Source organism: Vicia villosa, linkage group LG2 (genome assembly GCF_029867415.1).
Source record: "Vicia villosa cultivar HV-30 ecotype Madison, WI linkage group LG2, Vvil1.0, whole genome shotgun sequence".
Taxonomy (NCBI): domain Eukaryota; kingdom Viridiplantae; phylum Streptophyta; class Magnoliopsida; order Fabales; family Fabaceae; genus Vicia; species Vicia villosa.
Genome location: NC_081181.1, coordinates 175,393,310 through 175,412,418, shown reverse-complemented (window position 1 = coordinate 175,412,418; position 19,109 = coordinate 175,393,310). Strand labels below are relative to the sequence as shown.

General features: G+C 30.8%; 1 protein-coding gene across 1 annotated transcript; it reads right to left on the bottom strand.

Annotated features, from left to right (window-relative positions):
• Positions 1-3,530: 3,530 nt before the first annotated feature.
• LOC131653045 (trihelix transcription factor DF1-like) lies at positions 3,531-7,206 on the bottom strand. Its single transcript, XM_058923081.1, has 2 exons — positions 6,802-7,206; positions 3,531-5,833 (listed from the first exon to the last, which is right to left on the bottom strand). The coding sequence occupies exons 1-2, from the start codon at positions 7,110-7,112 to the stop codon at positions 4,033-4,035; spliced, it is 2,112 nt and encodes a 703-aa protein (XP_058779064.1). The 5' UTR covers positions 7,113-7,206; the 3' UTR covers positions 3,531-4,032.
• Between the last annotated feature and the right edge of the window lie 11,903 nt (positions 7,207-19,109).

The window sequence follows — 19,109 nt, the reverse complement described above, 5'->3', positions numbered from 1 at the left end:
AAATAGAAAATTTTAAATTGCAGGATTATTGGTCGACTATAAACCCTAATAGTCAATTATGAGGTGAAATAATCGATTAGGAAAAAAGGATGATCAATTATCTTATGTAAATAATCGATTAATCATAAAGGATAGTCGGTTATCTAGTGTAATTTTCACTCATAATTTATTAATTTTTGAAATCAATTAGCTATATGGGAACAAATTTGGTTTTTTTATCAAAGAGGGGGGTCCTCAAAAGAATTTAATTTGTGAGTGTGTGAGAGTGTTGTCTTAGAAACTTATGAGTTACTCTACCATTTTACAATACTATGGTAATTCATACACTATGTTAAGCGCACGACCGACTGGGCGAGCTTTCACATTTTCTCTCTTTCACAGAGTTGAAGCTTCAAGACACTTGCTATATGTTATTCAAGAGGACGACATAGATGATGGATTTCAAGAGGACGTCGTAGGTGACGAATTTCAAGAGGACGACATAGATCAAGATAATAAATTTCAAGAGGACAATATAGGTGGTGAATTTCAAGAGGACAACGTAGATGACGAATTTCTGGAGGACGACATATATGATGAATTTCAAGAGGACGGTGTGGATGATGAATTCCAAGAAGACAAACTTGAATGAGTTGGATGGTGTCTTTTTTTGGCTTGTAGTTGAAAGCATTAAACTTGAACTATGTTTTTTTATTTTGCTAGGGTCATACTTTAAAGTATTAAACTTAGCATTATAATTAATGTTACGTTAGGCATTTTGTTTACTGGTTACTATCTTGAATTAATATTTGAACTTGATTTTCTTATAATATAAATTTTGTGGATGTACGGTAAAACTTGATCTTGTTTAAGTTATAATTGATATTTTTTGAAGCCAATCATCATCGACTATATTATTTAGAAATAATTACAAAATTGTATATTTTATGGAGACACTGTAAGAGAACAACCTATAAGCTATGTTTACACTTTAAAAACGATCCTCCTGATTTAAATTTAAGGCAACAGTTATTAATTGTAGCCACATATGGAAACCCTTAAAAAGCGTCGCCTTAGAGGCCACAAATAACCGTCCCCTATTCCTTTGGTTTAGGCGATGTTTTTAAAAAAGCATGTCCAAAGAACATGAAAAAACATCGCCTTAGATAATGGGTAACGCTCGAACAGGAGACGCCTAGAAAACGTAAGTCATATTCACTCTTCTCAACTAGTCGTAGTAGCAAGACATCTATGCTCCATATCCTTCAACTCAACCTTGAAAGTTCTATTGGCAGCCATAGGAGTTTTAGGATCATAACCCCGTTTGCATCCATTATGCGTAGTGCCTTGTTCTTCATACGAATCTTATAACCCTTCTCAAGCAATTGGCCAATACTTAGAAGGTTGCACTTGATTCCGAGAATATACAACACATCATTTATCAAAAAGTGTCTACCATTCCTCCCCTTGATCGATACATCAGTGATCCCTTCCGCCGCTAGAGTGGTGTCATCCGTGAAATTCAATTTTTTCTTCATGGAACGATTAATTGTGACAAACCAATCTTTTCTCTTTGTCATATGCGTTGAACACCCGAAGTCCAAATACCATTGATCGTTGCATTTAACTGCATCTTTCGTAGTCACCATGGAAGATTCTTCTACTTGTAATCGGTTACAACGTATATGTAACCATTTACAACTTGAATTTGTAGTTTTCTCCAAACTGCTGCTGCTGCACTGATCTTGCAGCGTGCTGTTGCATTCCCCTTCTCTGGTCATGACTAAGAGAGTGTTCTCCTCATTAAACACTTATATTGCAACATTGGCTTCATCCATTTAAGGTTCCTTCTTGTTCACATTGCACTCTCTTGCAAAATGACTGAACTTTTAACAAATAAAGTATTGCATCTTGCTCTTGTCAATCCTTATCCTTTCACCTTTAAAGTTCCTTGACCACCATTCTTGTTTTAGTTTCTCTCACCCTTTTGACAAGCTGAATTCTTGGAACTTTGGGATTCTCTTCCACCAAAATTTTGAAAATTCTCTCTACTCTTCATAGGGCATTTTCCCTTCGATTTCCTGTCTTTCTCATTGAAATAAGCTTGCAAAGCAATCTCCGCCTTTGTCTTATCATGGTTTCTCTCCTCCATTCTCTGCTCATGTGCCTCAAGAGAGCTTTGTAGTTCCTCTTTGCTCATCTTCGCAAGATATTTCGATTACTCAATGTCAAAACTATGTTATCGAATCTTGTCGTCAAAGAACGTGAGAGAGAGAGAGTATAATTGACAGTGAGAATGCACATTCACATTGATTGATATACCGCTTAGGTATTCATACAAATTACAATAGATTAGGGCACAAGGTAACAAACTCAAAATAACATAAAATTGAAAATTGTCTGTCTATAACTGATTACATCAAACATGTAACCGGTTACAACTTTTTTTTTTAAAATAAAACTCAATACAGTAGTAACCGATTACCAAAATACATTAACTAATTACACTTATTTTAAAGACCAAAAAATACTACACCCTATAACAATTACCAAAATATAATAACTGATTAGAAATTTTTCCAGAAGATGTATTATATCTATGATGTATCTAGTTTGTCTTAAAAATATGTAAAAAAGGGGGCCCAAGCCTTTAATGTTCCTTCATCTTTATTTATACTTTATAATATATAAATCAACTATTTATCTACCGAACCAATTTCCATTTAAATTTGTTTACTTCTTTGAAAGTTTCAATGGAATCAACCAAAACATAAAAAAAGAAATAATTTACTAATTAGATTAAGTTAACAATGGAAATATTTCATGATTTTCATATAGGACTGACACCCATGAAGAGAAACACATATCTTGTAAAACTAAACAACAATATTACAATGTGATATTGTTTTAGGCTCTTACAACTCACAAGATTCCTTTTGGTGGACCCTCCCACCAAAGAGTTTATGACTCCATGTGTGATGCTGGCATTTTCTGCAAGGGAAGGGTCCTATTCCAAAACAAAGAGTTGGGTCTTTGTCCCCACAATTTTAAGCCTCCTTTTTTTCTACTTTCTTTTTTTCCCATTTTTTCAGTATCACTTTCTTTTTCTTCTCTCTTCTTTTCTAGCTACAATTTAAATTTTCACTGTTCTAATATTCTCTTTTCTTTTCTTTTGCTCATCTCATATTTTATCATCTCAAAATTATTCAACCAAAAGAAATTTTAAACTCTGATGAATAAATTTGGCAAAAGTTACAATTATAGTGTAATTATATAAAACTTAAAGATTGTGTTTGTATAAACAATAAATTTATCAAAAATTACAATTATACTGTAATTATGTAAAACTTAAATATTTTACTGAAAAATATTGGCATTAATATTTTCCAAGTGATTAATAAAATTTAATTTAATTTAATTATATAATTTTCAAACAAAATAATATTTGTCTCGTTAATCCAACTTAATAGTAAATACATAAATATTTAATTGCAAAGCAAAAAATAAAATAACCACAAACAATGGAAGAACAACAAAACTAAAACTAAAAATTTCTGAAAAATAAAATAAAATCTAATATAAAGAAGAAAACAATAAATCCCCCCAATCAATGGTTTTTTCCCATTTACACCACCATAAACATGAAAACAGAAAGAAAAAAAAATATAAAGAAAAGTACAATAACATTATTCAAGGTTTCTTCCTCTATTATTCATTTTGTCTGAACTTCTATCTTAAATTCCCATTTCCCTTATTAACTTATTTATTTAGCTCAAAAAATAATTAATTATTTCCGGTTTTGAAAAAAAAAACATATAATCTTACTGATTATAGTACCACTGTATCAAATACTTCAGTTTAAAGATTCCTCACACCACTCTACCCCTATGTATAAATTCAAAAATTTGAATAACCAACCACCATTAATGCCGCCGTTGTTGCCACCGTATTCCGCTGCATGCCACCACTTTTTACAATAGACCATGCACTCATTTGGACCCCCACCTAGAGCCTCATTGCTATGATTGATTTCAATCATTATTTACTTCTCTTTTATTGAGGTGGTGGTGGTTTGCTTGCAACCACTTCATAGTTGTCACTTCCTTCGTCTTCATCTTCTTCATCACCGTCGTCATCGTCATAATACTCTTCATCATCACGGTGAGGCCGGTCATTCTCAGCATCCTCCATGGTCACATCTGCCCCAGTTACTGGTGGCGGTTGTGGCTGTGGAGGCCATTGCTGTTCTGGCCGCACCATCAATGGTGCCATCATTGTTCCCTCGGGCCTTGACGCGCTGGTGCCTTCGCCCTTGTTCTTCTCCCGATATAGAGCATCGAGTTGGTGAAAATACGGACATGTCTTTGAATCTTCTGGCCTCTTCTTGTTGCTCTCCTTCACTTTCTTGAAGTATTTGTTGATATTCTCCCATTTCTCTTTGCACCTCTTTGCATTCCTATTGTACCCCAGATTCTTCATCAACCCTGAAATCTCCTCCCATAATGGCCCCTTAGGTCCATTTTCTTGATACTTCATATCAAGAGTTGTTCTCAGCCTTATCAATGCCTCAACCTCGGTTTTCGGCCACCTTGATGAACTTGCTTGCATCAAACTCTCACCATTGTTGTCACTTTTCACAATGTCCATATTTGCTTGCCGCTGAACTTGAACCTGAACCTGTTGTTGTTGCGGCAGCGGTGAAGCCTGAGAAATAACTGGTGCTGCTGGTGCTGTTTGTTGCACTTGCACTACTGAAGTCGGAGTTTGAACTTGTTGCTGTGGCTGTATTGTTATCGGCAATGACACTGGTGCTGATGCAGGTGCTGAAGTCGGAGTCGGCATTGGTGTTGGCGTCGGTGCTGGTGCTGGTGCTGGTGCTGATGCTGGTGCTGGTGTCGGTTCTTGTGGCGGTTGCTGTTGTTGAGGAGCAATGCTGGTGTTCAATGCAACAGGAACACCGATATTTTGCTGTTGCTCTTGTTGCTGATCAGCAATCTTTTGTAAAAAAGCCATAACAGCAGCATCTTTGGCAGCAGCAATAGATCTCTCTTGAGCCAGAATTTCCCTTTCTCTATTAATCCTTTGCATCTCTTGCAACCTCCAAGCTTCTTCTCTAGCACCTCTCTCCAATTCTCTTTTCTCAATAGCTTCCAAGAATCTCTTATGCAGCTCCTCTTGTTTCTCAACAACTTCCTTCATTAGTCTCTCAAAGAAATCCTTCCATTTCCTCTTCCGTTTCCTCCGGTTTCCCCCGCCTTCCATTGTCGTTGTTTCCTCTGAAGAAGTTGAAGATGAACTCGAATTCGAAAAGAATTCAGTTGAAATGTTGGGAAATGAAGATGGTGGAGGTGTAATGGTAATTTGGTTATTGGTGTTTGTAGCTATTATTGTTGTTGTGGGTGGTATTGATGGAAAATATGTAGGGTTGGATTGTGAGACAACGTTTTGAACTTGAGGTAAAGACATTGCTATTGGTGGTGTAATTGTGGTTGTCGATGGAACAGTGGTGGCCGCGGCGGTGGTGGTGATGGAAGGGGTGTGAATAGTAATAGAAGGTGGCAATAGCAATGGATTTGTGGTTGTAGGTGTAGTTGATGTAGTTGAAATTGGTAATGATGATGATGAAGGTGTTGTTGGAGGTAATGTTGAAATATTCAACTGTGTTTGTGGCACCCTTGGTGATTGAATTGAAGGGTTATTTTCAAGGGCTTGTAATTGATCAAAAAATCTATAAGTTTTGCCTTCTGATTTTCCACCTCTTCCTTCTTTGGTTCTCTTGTGATACTTGTAAACATTCTCAAATTTTTCTTTGCATTTTTTGGAATTTCTGTGATATCCAAGATCTGCCATTTTCCTAATAACAAAAGTACAAAAATAAAATAAAGACAAAATTAAATTCAAGAAATAAAAAAAAATAAGAAATTAAAGTTTCTGGCCTTATCTCATCTCATTAAATCCATAGGATAAGAAGCAATTAATTTGAGCTAAGATAATAAATGAATTCAGTAAAAAAAAAAGAGATGAGACGAGACGAGACGAGACGAGATTATTAAGAGTATCAAAGAATTGAAATTGAGGAAGAAGGTGTGAATATAAATAAAAAAATATTATCTATCAAAGTTGATGTAATTGGAGTGATGATTTTTTAATTATAATAAGAAGAAGAAATTAAATAGCGTAAATTGTTGAAAAAAATAAAAATGTTAGTTTGACATGGAAAACGCATGAAGGTAAGTGTGAAAGAAGATTTTGTAATCTACCTATCAAAAAATGGGTAACTGAAATAAGGGAGGAAGAAAATCTTGCTTTTTGGTGACTCAATTCAAGTTTGTAACTTTATTTGGAAAAAATACAACATGTATCAAAATGAATGTCAGAAAAGCAAATCACATCAAAGTCATCATATCATAGATAGAGAGATGCTTGCACACATCTCTAAAAAATTATTAATTTTTCACAAACAGTTTTTATCTTTAAATTAAAAATATACTAGAGGGAACCTCAATTCAATAATTCAATATTAAAAAAATAAAAAAAATTCAACTATTCAAGAAAACAAGTCCAAATGAAACAGAAAAAAATAATACTTCAATCTTTAAAAAAACTTTAATTTTTTTTACAAAAATTTGAATCTCAAAATCTCAGCAGATTGTGGCAGAAAGGACGAAGAAGAGAGTTATTTCAATTAAAATAGAATTGAATTGAAGTGAATGAAAGATGAAGAAATAATACATAAATTTTGTTTTAGATTTATGATGATGGCATTGAATTAATTAAGTTTAATAAAATCTGAAAAAAAAAATTAGAAAAAATTCAACTAACCTTGAAACTTCATCCCATAAGGGACCTTTAACACTTGCATCTCTAAAAGTGACATCCATTTCAGACCTTATCTTCAACAAAGCAATAGTTTCTTGTCTTGGCCATCTATTACCACCAAAATTTCTATCACCACCCTCTTCATTTCTACTACCACCTCCTCTTTCATCATCTCCTGAAATTGATCCACCGCCACCAGCCACCGTGTCGCCGCCGTCATGATAAGCTCCGGCTGATGCTGATGCTCCTGCTCCATCTCCTGAGCTTCCTCCTCCTCCTCCTCCTGTTCCTAACACTGCTGAGTCCCCTAGCATAGCATAGGAGTGAGTACTATCTTTCTCTCTCTCCCTCTCTCTCTCTCTTTCTCTCTCTTTCTGTCTCTCTCTCTAGCAAAAAAAACAGCACAGAAGCTAAATAATTTACAGAGAATAGGGGAAAAATATATGAGGAAAAAAAGGGTGGTGAATTATTTTTAATGAGTTTTATTTATTTATTTGTTTGTTTATTTATTTTATTGTAGAAAATTAGAAATAGAACGTGTGTCTGTCTGGTGAAATTTTTAATTTATTTTTGGGTGCGATCTGCCAGGTAATCGCAAGAAGTTATTTATTTACCTTTTTATTTATTTATTTTTTTGTCAAAAATAATAATGACATTAATTTATTACCATACCATTAATAATAATACTGATAATAAAAACAATTCTTTTACTTTTTTATTACTTTCTTTTACTATTAAATTATTATAAATCAAAAGTTATCTAAAAAATTGTGATTTTCAATGTAGTATTAAATTATATATTTTTTTATTCATAAGATTTTTGACAAATGTTAATATTTTTAAAATGGTTATTTTTTTAAAATTTCAAACTTTGAATTTAATAGTAATTATTATCATTTTTGACAATTAAACAGATATTTTTCAATTATATTATTTATAATTAATAATATGTATCACTTTTAATGTATTACTTTACTTTATAATTATGATATAAAAAAACATTAATAGTGTTATAAAAATAATTTAGAAAAAACATTATTTTTTTATTTCTCATCAACTTTTAATCTATATAAAACGATAATAAAAGTATTTGACACATCTCATAAAAAATATTATATTATATTTGTGTGTTATTTTTTCAAAATAATTATTATATTTTTTAATTGTAGTTAAGAAGATAAAGAGTCTTATATTCATGTAACTTGGCATCACCATTGGAGAGAAATAACAGTGATATTAATTTATTACCATGTCGATAATAATATTGGTAAAAATAATCGTTTTACTTTTTGAATATGAACTCCTTTAATAATTATCACATTTATAAATAAATCTTATCTATAAAATATTACTATTAATGCATAATATTAATATTAGTATTTGATTTTTTTTTAATTTTATTATTTATAATTATTATTATTACTATTATGTGCATTATTTTTAATTTATCATTTTACTTTGCAATTGTGATATAAAAATACTTGAATAATTATAAGAAATAATTCATTAAAATTATTATTATTAAATTTTTGTAAAATGATCAAATGTGATGTGACAATTATTCTATGAAAATATAAGTATTTATGGTCTCTTAAAAAGGTGTCATATTTTGTTTATACATTATTTTTTTAATTGTGATGATTTCATTTATAAAATTAATATTATTATTTAGTAAAATATGAATATTCATTGTATTTTGGAAAGTAGTTAAGTGAAGTAATAGTCATTAAATAAAGATAAACTAATGAAAATATAATTAATATTAAATTAATATTTTAAAATGATAATTACCCAAAAATAGAGAAAAAATATAAATAAAATATCTTTTTATAAAAATTAAAAAGTATTAACCTTTTTTTTTGGTAGGAAAAAGTACTAACCTTTTGATATTGTATTTATGTTACAAATTTGACTAATAACTTATTGTTATTGATAATCAGTACTACTCTTTTCGTAAAAAAAAGAATATATTAATTTTTTTAATGTTTTAAAATATATAACTTATTTATTTTTCAATAAACTATTAATAAATTGTTTTTAGTTTCACTCTATAAATATTATTATCGCATTAGTTTCAATTTAATATTTTTATTTTTTATATAATTTTTTTTTAATACGACCTCATATATTGAGAAAGAAAGATGATTACAAAATATAGGGTGGACAAAGCCAAAGATCCATAGGAAAGAAAAGAATCTAAATAAAGACAAGTTTAACTTATTTTTTATAAAATCTTTCCTAATTTCTATAGGAACTGCATAAGAAAATGTTAAAGAAATTGAAGTAAGCCCTAAATTAGTAAAAGAATATGTACAATAACTCTCTTCTCAAAAAATATAAAAGGTTTCTATTTGCAAAAAAAAAAAGCTTGTGCAAACCTTCGACCTATTCCTTAATTGACAAGACACCAAGAAGGCATGGAGAAAGCTTGGACTACCATGGTAGAATTCATTTCTATCTAAAGTTTAGACTAATTCTCGTCAAAAAAATTTCCATGGCTCTTGAAACTATGAGAATTCAACAAGAATTGAAGAATACCATATAACTTGTTCAACAAATCCCAAGAGGAAATCTCCATATCTAACACAAAATATTCCACCACAGCCTAAGGGAGAGAGATTGTGGTTATATGCATTGTCACGATTACACTTGATCCAATCAAATGTAGGAGGTTGTCAAAGAACTTCTTTGATTTGAGGAGCATTGGGAAGATTTATGGAGATATTGAAAGCTTTTAGCGTGTAGAATTCATCCATTGAGGAAGAAGGGGTGGTGGAAGAGTTGTTACTTGTTCTAAGAACCTGAGCCTTGATTTTGGATATTGAATTATGAATATTTGGAGTATGGTTCTTGAACCTAGCCCAGTTGCGTGCTTCCCAAACATTGCTAATGATGAAAGTAATGGCAACTTTTAACTCTAAGGAAATTGAATTATGAATATTTGGAGTATGGTTTTTGAACCTAGCCTAGTTGCATGCTTCCCAAACACTATTAGCGATGAAAGTAATGACAACTTTCAACTCCAAGGAGCATTGCTTGGATATGTTTGTGTTGCAATCCTATCATCACTCTTTCAAAGAAGTTGAACTGTCTGTTAACTTGATTAAGTTATAGAACCAAAACCAAATTTTCTTAGAAAAATTACAATAAAAAACAAGTGTTTGATTGTTTCTATATTGGTACTACAAAGACTGCACATGGAAGGAAAATAAGAACCTCTATAAATGAGCTTCTCATATGTAGGGATCTTATCAAGCATAAGCCTCCAAACAAGCATGGACTTTTAAAGAGGAATGTTTGTGCTCCATATAGTCTTAGCCCAAGGAATCACTATAAAAGGAGACTTCAAAATATATGCCTCTTTGGGATTCAATATGCTCGAGGTTGAGAATGGCCAGATGAGAAGCTTTTCATCATTTCTGTTGAGTAAAAGACACTGGTGTAGTTTTTGAAGAAGAAAATGGAAGATCGTGGCCCAATTGTTTGGAATAGCCCACTGACCATCATGGATAAAGGCAGACACTTTTGAAGTATCAGACATTGTGTGGCTTTGAAGAAACTCCAAACTTGTTTCTAAAATGAGAGGATGCCCACACCAAGAATCTTGCCAAAAGTTGAAAGAGGTTCCTATCCTGAAATATAAAGAGGATTAATTTTTAAGAGTAGAGAACTCATTTTTTATGCCAAAACAAAGAGTATAGAAAATGTGATGTCTGATTACACCATAAGGTCTTAAAAATTTAACTTCGAGGATGGTGGCCCAAGACTCCTCACTATTTATCAAGTACCACCCAAACTTGAGGTTGGATGCTTCATTAAGTCTAAGCAAGGATAAGCCTTCATGGGATTAAGGCCTGCAAATCTTCTTGCAAGCAACCGTGACCAACTTTCTCTTATTGATATATCCACTCCATAAAAAAATTCTAGAAGGTTTTACAATGTATTTCAGAAAAGCAATAAGCCAAGGGTATATAACTATAAAATGCGTGGGCATACTTTGGATTAATATGGATTTAACTAGAATAAATCTTCTTTTTCATTAAAAGTGGAACCCTTCCAAGCAGCCATCTTAGATAGAATATTGTCTTGTATAGGTTGTAAATAGGAAGATTTGGCCATACTCTTAAATATAGGAACTCCCATGTAGTTTAAAGGTAAATCACTCCTTGAGAAGCTTGTGATTTGAAGAATGTGTGCAAGTATGCTATTAAGGATGGATCCAAAAAAATGGAAGACTTGATTGTGCTAACCACCTGGCCTGAAGCATGAGAATACTTATTGAAAAGATTGATGAGGGCATGAATGTCGGAGAGCTTTCCCTTACATAAAGAAAAAAATGTCATATGAATATAAAACATGTGAAGGAAAGAGAGTGTCCATACTGCCTCTTATGAGTTTCAGGGTACCTTCATTGGCAAGTTTTTCAATTCTCTTACTAATAAATTCTTCTTCCAGGAAAAAACGAGATGATATAAGGGGTCTCCTTTCCTATCCCCCTAGTGTAATTGAAAAAAACCATGTTGAGCCCCATTAATGGCATCTGAAAGATAGGCCCGAATGGTTTGTATCCGTTGACAACAAATTTGGTTGAAAACAAATTTATGAAGAAGAAATCTCCAACTTATAGTGTCAAACGCTTTAGCTATATCCACTATGAAAGAAATATTGCCTAAAAAATATTTATCATCCAAATGGTTTATAGCCTCAAATTCCAAGCAAATGCAGTATTTGATACTTTTACCATGAATGAAGTCTCTTTGCTCCTTAGAAACTAAAGTTGGCATGATATTAGCTAACATTTTAGAAATAATTTTGAGCTTGAAATTGGCCAAATCTATGAGCTTGAAATTTTCCATGGAATCTACTTATTTGTTTTTAGGTAACAGGATGATAGTGTTAGATTTGAACTTAAGGAGTATCCAGCCACATTTAAATAACTGCAAAACTACATTTCAGACATCTTTTTTGATGATAGGCCACTAAGTTTGAAAAAACATATCACCAAAACCATCTAGGCCTGGGGAACTATCCTTGTTGAGGTTAAAAGTTTTCTGAGTAATCTCTTATGAGGATGGAAGCATGTTGTTTGTGTTGGAATAAACCAAGCATGGGATGACTTCACCCACCATAGACAGGTCCTAAGTAGAATCTACAAAACAAAAAATGTTAGTAAAATAAGTAGCATAATGACTGGCCAACTCAGCAGGATCATGAATGAGATCCTCTCCATTTCTTAAGAAGGTGATGGTATTCCCAGAACCCTTAATTTTAGCCATTTTATGAAATAAAGTAGTGTTTCTATCTCCCTCCAAATGCCATCTGACCTTAGACTTCTCCAACCAGAACATCTCTTCTTTGGCAAGAATTTGCTCAAGCTCATGTTGATCTGAATATATAAATATATGATAATGATAAGAATATTTTTGTGAAATATTATTATTTCTTAGTTGAGGATTCTCTAACTAATAGTCTTACCATCTCAAAACATACGTTACTTTCACTTATCACATTGGCTTACAAATTATTTTTATATAAAAGCAAAAAGGTAAAGGATAATACTTAAGGTATCCCAATAAGGTTGGCACTCTAAAGAAATCATTTAATGAACACTCTATTAAAATATATTAACAAAAATAAAATAAGGATGATACAAAATAAATTTGGGAAGACTATACAAAAAATCGAAGTATGAAATCTTCTTTGCCTCATTAAAAACCATACCTAGAAAAATTCCATTAGGGATAAAACCTTGATGAAGGGGAAAATAATACAGAGATAAGACAATGAATCAAACAAAAATAACCAAATCAACAAAACTTATAATAAGGTAAACATGGTATATTATGATTGAAATAATTCTAAGTTGAATTAGGTAAGGTATTTCACCAAGTGAAGTTAGTAGTAGATAAAGTAATGTTGGTAATTTTATCAACACAATAATTCTCCTCTTTTAAATTGTGAATAACTTCAAAATGCATATGAAAAAGGAGAAACATGCAATTCCTTCATTTGTTACGAAGAGTTTAAGGAATTGCATGTTTCAAAATACATTTTGAAGTTATTCATATTTTAAGAGAGGAGAATTATTATGTTGATAAAATTACCATCATTAGTTTATCTATTACTAACTTCACTTGGTGAAATAGATTGCCTAACTCAATTTTGAATGATTTCAATCATAATAGACTATGTTTTGAGAGTTAATCTGAATCTATTTTAACTAGTATAATGTTAACTTCTATTTTAACTAGCATTACATATAGGTTTAATATTTTGATTTAAATTAGGTTACGATGTTGATCCGAATTAAGAATATAATGCTTGAAAATCAAAGTAACAAGTTGTGAATCAATTTCTATAAATATTTAATGCTATCCTCTATTAAAAGCAATTTCATAACCAAAATAGATTTCATCAACTCGGCATGAAGATTAAAGGAAATGTCAATTTTGGAAGCATGGTAACCTAAAAAATTAGCTTGATAGTCTCTGAAAGCACTTCTGCAGGCTACAATGCCAAGACTACCATGAGATGATACATGTGATTTGCATGTTATTCAAGATATTATAAGGGGATGCCATAAGATATCTTTGATTTCAGGAGTCTTGTAAGTATGAATCTTCTCATCAAAAGCTTTAAGAATAGAAAATTATGTCATGTTAGGAGAAATACAAATGTTTGTATAATTTTCATTGAAGAAAACATTATATATAATAGAGTTAATGGTAGATCTCCAATGTATTTTATTCTCTTAACATCGGAAATTGTTTCTACAAAACTAAATAGTGTTGAATATATCAATAATGACACTATGTATGACAAACATGCATTTGTCCGACTAAGTTTTGTCACAAGAGTTATGGATGTGAAGCCTAGAACTAGTGTCAACAGAGATACTGATGATATTTTGTAACCAACTCCATAGTTGTTGAGCAAAATGAAACAAACAAAAATATGTAAAGATGATTTCAGGCAGTGCCACAAAGATCACACTTGAAAACATTATCACAACCTCTAGAGCACAAGTTATCTTCAATAGGTAACTCATTATGAATTGATTTTTAAATAGTGATAGACTTGGACAGTGAATTATCTTTGCATCAAACTATTTTTGTCCAAGGAAGAATTTAATCAGAAGGTCTTTGAAATTGATAAGCTTCTTTAAAATTGAGAGAGTTACCCATATTGCTAATTAGGGATGTCAATTTGCACCCACTAATGGAGATCCTCCATATGATTGTCCCATTCGGGGGCCCTCAAGATGGGGAATTTTTTCCTGCAGGGATAGAGAACAAAGTCCATTTGAAAGAACTTCGAAGATGACGAACATATCCTCCACATATCGGAGTCTCCGCCTAAAATATCACAATATCCTTAATTAATATATAATTTTAAATGTATATGTATGTAGATTCGTTTGTCATTCATATAATTTATTTTATAAAAAAAATTAGAACATATATATAACATATAGTGTATGTGTGTGTGTGTGAGAGAGAGAGAGAGGGGGAGAGGAGAGAGAGAGAGAGAGAGAGAGAGAGAGAGAGAGAGAGAGAGAGAGAGAGAGAGAGAGAGAGAGATGTAGATGATTATTTTAAATTTTTTGAAGTTTGAAAATTTGGTGTCATGACTCTAATGAGCATAGATAAAATATTGTCAAAACACTAATTTTATCAGAAAGAATTAGTTTCTTAAATTCTTGTGATTAGTTTTTTTTTAACTATTAATTTAGTTTAAAATAATAATTGTTTGTATTTATAAATCTCTGCGTGATCCACTGAGACGAGGATTGGGGACAAAATCTTCCACGTGATAGAGAATTGAAATAAGAATGAAGAATAGACTCGAGGGCAAGGATCATGATGAAGATTCATCCCCTGCCTTGGTTGACACCCCTACTATGAGAAGGTTATACATATCAATAATGTTGTACATAACAGAAGCTTAATGTGTTATTGATAATTGAATATATAAAACCTCTCATATTTACATTGAGGACGGGGACTATAGTCGGTAAAAAAGACATCTATAATAAGTTTTTAACAAAAAATTAATAAATTTCCATTACTAACAAACATATAATCATATATGGCTTGAAATTAATAGAACTCGCGTTTACTTTTCAAAATTTCTCTACTTAGAAGTGTGAAAAATAATTTCTAAATATAAATCTTATCGCCGGAGATTGAAAAATAATAATTTATATTCATTTAATTCAACTAGCATATATCAGTTGAACTATCCCACGTAATTCATTAAATAATTTAGAATTTTAAAATGTTAATTGTATAGTAAAAAAGAGATATTAACATTTATTTCATAAGCTTTTTGAACCAAATTTTATTTGATAATGTAAAATGATACTCCCATCTATCACAATTATGAGAAAAGAATGAAAAAAATATTAAAGTTAAAAGAATTATTTATTGTTTTAACATTTATAATGATTTTTAATATAATTTAATAGAAAATTGAGATATTAAATACATTTAATAATATTCAAATGGTAGAAATTTTTGAATGAAGGTAAAAACTAATTTAAAGAATAAATACTCGGTACAGTTTTAAATATTTTCTTGTTAATAAAATTTCCACAAATATAGTTAAAATTAGAATCCAATGGAGTATATATCCTAATAAAAATTATGAAACATCAAATAAAAAATAAATATTAGAATTTCTTTACTATATTAATTTTAGAGTAATTGGTTCACTTAGTTTTAAAAGAAGAGTATCTTTTAATTTTTGGCTCAGGAGGAGAAGGTATCTTCTTGGGTAATGTAAATTCGTGCATCTGGTCTGTAATTACAAAGTGGCACTGAATAAAAAGATATATACAGGTGTTTCTATACATAAAGAAAATCATAAATAAATTTAAATAAAATATGTCAGTTTTTGTCTGTGCAGCTAAATTTAGGTAAAAGCCAGCTTGTGTAGATCAGCTTTTTCTTTTGCGGTTTCATTTTTAAATTCCTCTTAACTCTTTTTGTTTCAATAACTTTTGTTTATTCTCTTTTTTTAAAACCAATAAATTCTCAACAACAAAAAAATAGTTTTTGTTTTTGGGTGAATTTAAATATTTTATCTAGTTACTCCATTTCAAAATGATTCATTTTTTTTTTGTAAATTAAAAATGTTTCTCAATAAACGATGAATTCTAATTTTTAATACTGTGTAATCTTTTTAATACTACTTGCATCATTTTAAATTTAATAATTTCCTAAAGTTATTTTTTTAAATGCTATTCTTCTTACTTATTTGTTCGGTTTTATCGTTTATATAAATTAATCAATCAATTTTTTTAGATAATTACATTAATTAATTTGATTAAAAAGAAGTGTAGACTTTTACATGTTTTTTCTAGAGCTATGTTAAACTTTTTTTAGAAATAAATTTATGTGGCAATGAACAACGTTAAGGTAAAATGACCCAACTATCCCATCCTTTTAAAATAAATATTGTTGGAAAATAATATTTATTTTAAAGTGTCATTTTATATTTATATATAGAACAACATAGGATTGCATGTCTTTATTAAAAGATGAGATTGAAGATTTATTTTGATCTTTCACAAAAATTTTAAAACTTAATTAAATCACTAAAAAAGTTATATTTAGTTTTTTTATAAAATTTAGTCAGATTATATTAATCTCTTTATTAATATTTCTATCAAACTATTTTTTTAAGCCATAATCTATTTTAGAAGGAGTTTAACTTAGGGACCTTTAACTCAAATTCTATGTTATTATCACTAGGTCAATGTACTGGTGATAGATAATTTTAATGATTTGCGATAGTATTAAAAAAAATTGAATTTGATAAAATGTAAATCCTAAATTATATTTATTTTTGATTAATTATATTTAAAATTTAAATTTTATTTATTTTATTTTTAAATTTGTGTGTTATTTAAAATAAGGATTTAGGATTTACATTTTATTAATTTTACTTCAAATTTGTGTATTATATTTAGGATTTACATCAATTAATTTTTGATAAATTAATTAATATTTAATTGATTTACTATTTCATTAATTGATTATTATTTTAATTAATAAATACTTTTAAAATTAATTAATTAATTAATTTGAATTAATTAAATATTTTAATAATTAATTTAATTTCTACTAGATTAATTAATTAGTATTTAATTTGAATAAATTTGAAATAAGTGAATATTTATTTGTGTGTTATTTGAAATAAGTAAATATTTATTTTAAATTATTAAGTTAAGTATTCATAATTAAAAATATTAACTACAGAAATTGATTGGTATAGTTGTAAAGTGAGTACTGTTTAACTTGTAGGGACAAGCGTTCGAGATCCCATGGGTATAAATTTTGTAATTTTTGTTTTAAATTAGAATCGTTTAATTTTACTACAAATCATGAGAATTATATATCACCAATGTACATTTGCCTAGTGGTAAAGACATCATAGGATGTGACTTAAAGATTCTTGGTTTGATTCCTTCTAGAAATATATTTTAAGCAAGTGGGTGAATCGGTGCAGGACGGCACAGTGTTGTATATGTTGTTGGCAACCTTGGATGTCCATGAGGAGAGAACAATTGAGGAATTGCCAATAGTTTGCGAGTTTGCGGAGGTATTTCCTGAAGATGTAAGTGATTTACCGCCGGAACGTGAAGTGGAGTTTAGGATTGATTTAGTTCCTGGAACTAGTCCTGTATCGATGGCTCCATATCGGATGTCAGCTTCTGATTTGAAAGAGTTAAAGAGTCAACTTGAGGATTTACTTGAGAAGAAGTTTATTCGTCTGAGTGTGTCGTCATGGGGTGCGCCTGTTTTGTTGGTTAAGAAAAAAAAGGTTCTATGAGGCTTTGTGTTGATTATAGACAACTGAACAAAGTGACGATTAAGAATAAGTATCCACTTCCGAGGATTGGTGATTTGATGGATCAATTGGTGGGTGCACGTGTGTTCAGTAAGATAGATTTGAGGTCTGGGTATCATTAGATTCGTGTGAAGGCGGAAGATATTCAGAAAACTGCTTTTAGAATAAGGTATGGACACTATGAGTATTCTGTTATGACGTTCGGTGTGACTAATGCACTTGGTGTATTCATGGAGTATATGAATAGAATTTTTCATGAATATCTTGATAAGTTTGTGGTGGTGTTTATCGATGATATTTTGATCTATTCCAAGAGTGAAGATGATCGTGCTCAACATTTGAGGATTGTCTTATCGGTGTTGAAAGAGAAGAAGTTGTTTGCTAATTTTTCTAAGTGTGAGTTTTGGTTGGAGGAAATGAGTTTCCTTGGGAATGTTATTTCAAGTGGAGGTATTTGCGTTGATCCGTCGAAGATTGAGGCTGTATCTCAATGGGAAGCTCCGAAATCTATTTTTGAGATTAGAAGTTTCCTTGGTTTGGCTGGTTATCATAGAAAGTTCATTGAAGGATTTTCTAAGTTGTCTTTGTCGATGACTCAATTGACTAGGAAGGGTCAAGCTTTTATTTGGACTTTGCAATGTGAAGCTAATTTTCAAGAGCTTAAGAGAAGGTTGACAACCGCTTCTATTTTGATTTTGTCGGATCCGTTGGAACCGTTTGTTGTGTATTGTGATACTTTTTGATGGATTTGAGAGGAGTTTTGATGCAAAAAGGACAAGTGGTAGCTTATGCTTCTAGGCAACTTAAAGTTCATGAGAGGAATTATCCGACATATGATTTAGAGTTGGCCATCATTGTGTTAGTGTTGAAACTTTGGAGGCATTATTTGTTTGGGTCGATATTCGATGTGTATAGTGATCACAAGAATTTGAAGTATTTGTTTGATCAGAAAGAGTTGAATATGAGGCAAAGGAGATGGTTAGAGTTCTTGAAGGATTATGATTTTGGTTTGAATTACCATCATGGAAAAGTGAATGTTGTAGCCGATGCATTGAGTAGGAAATCATTGCATATGTTGATATTGATGATGTGAGAATTGGAATTGTTGGAATAATTTTGAGATTTGAGTTTGGTTTGTGTAGCTACTTCTTCATGTGTTAAGCTTGGTATGTTGAAGCTTACGTGAGGTATTCTCGATGATATTCGGGAAGAACAAAAATCAGATTTGAAATTGGTTGACATAATGACATTGATTAATCAAGGAAAAAATGGTGATTTTCGGATTGATGAAAATGGTGTCATAATATGTCGTGATAGAGTTTGTATTCTCGATGTTGCAAATTTGAGAAAGAGGATTCTTGAGGAAGGACATCGTAGTGGTTTGAGTATTCATCCTAGAGCTACTAAGATGTACCAAGATTTGAGAAAGTTATTTTGGTGGAAAAGTACGAAGAAGG

Excerpts from the sequence above, each read along its gene's own strand:
- LOC131653045 (XM_058923081.1), bottom strand. The coding sequence starts at position 7,112 with ATGCTAGGGGACTCAGCAGTGTTAGGAACAGGAGGAGGAGGAGGAGGA. Across the intron at positions 5,834-6,801 it reads TTATGGGATGAAGTTTCAAG|GAAAATGGCAGATCTTGGAT; the intron begins GTTAGTTGAATT and ends TTTTGTTATTAG.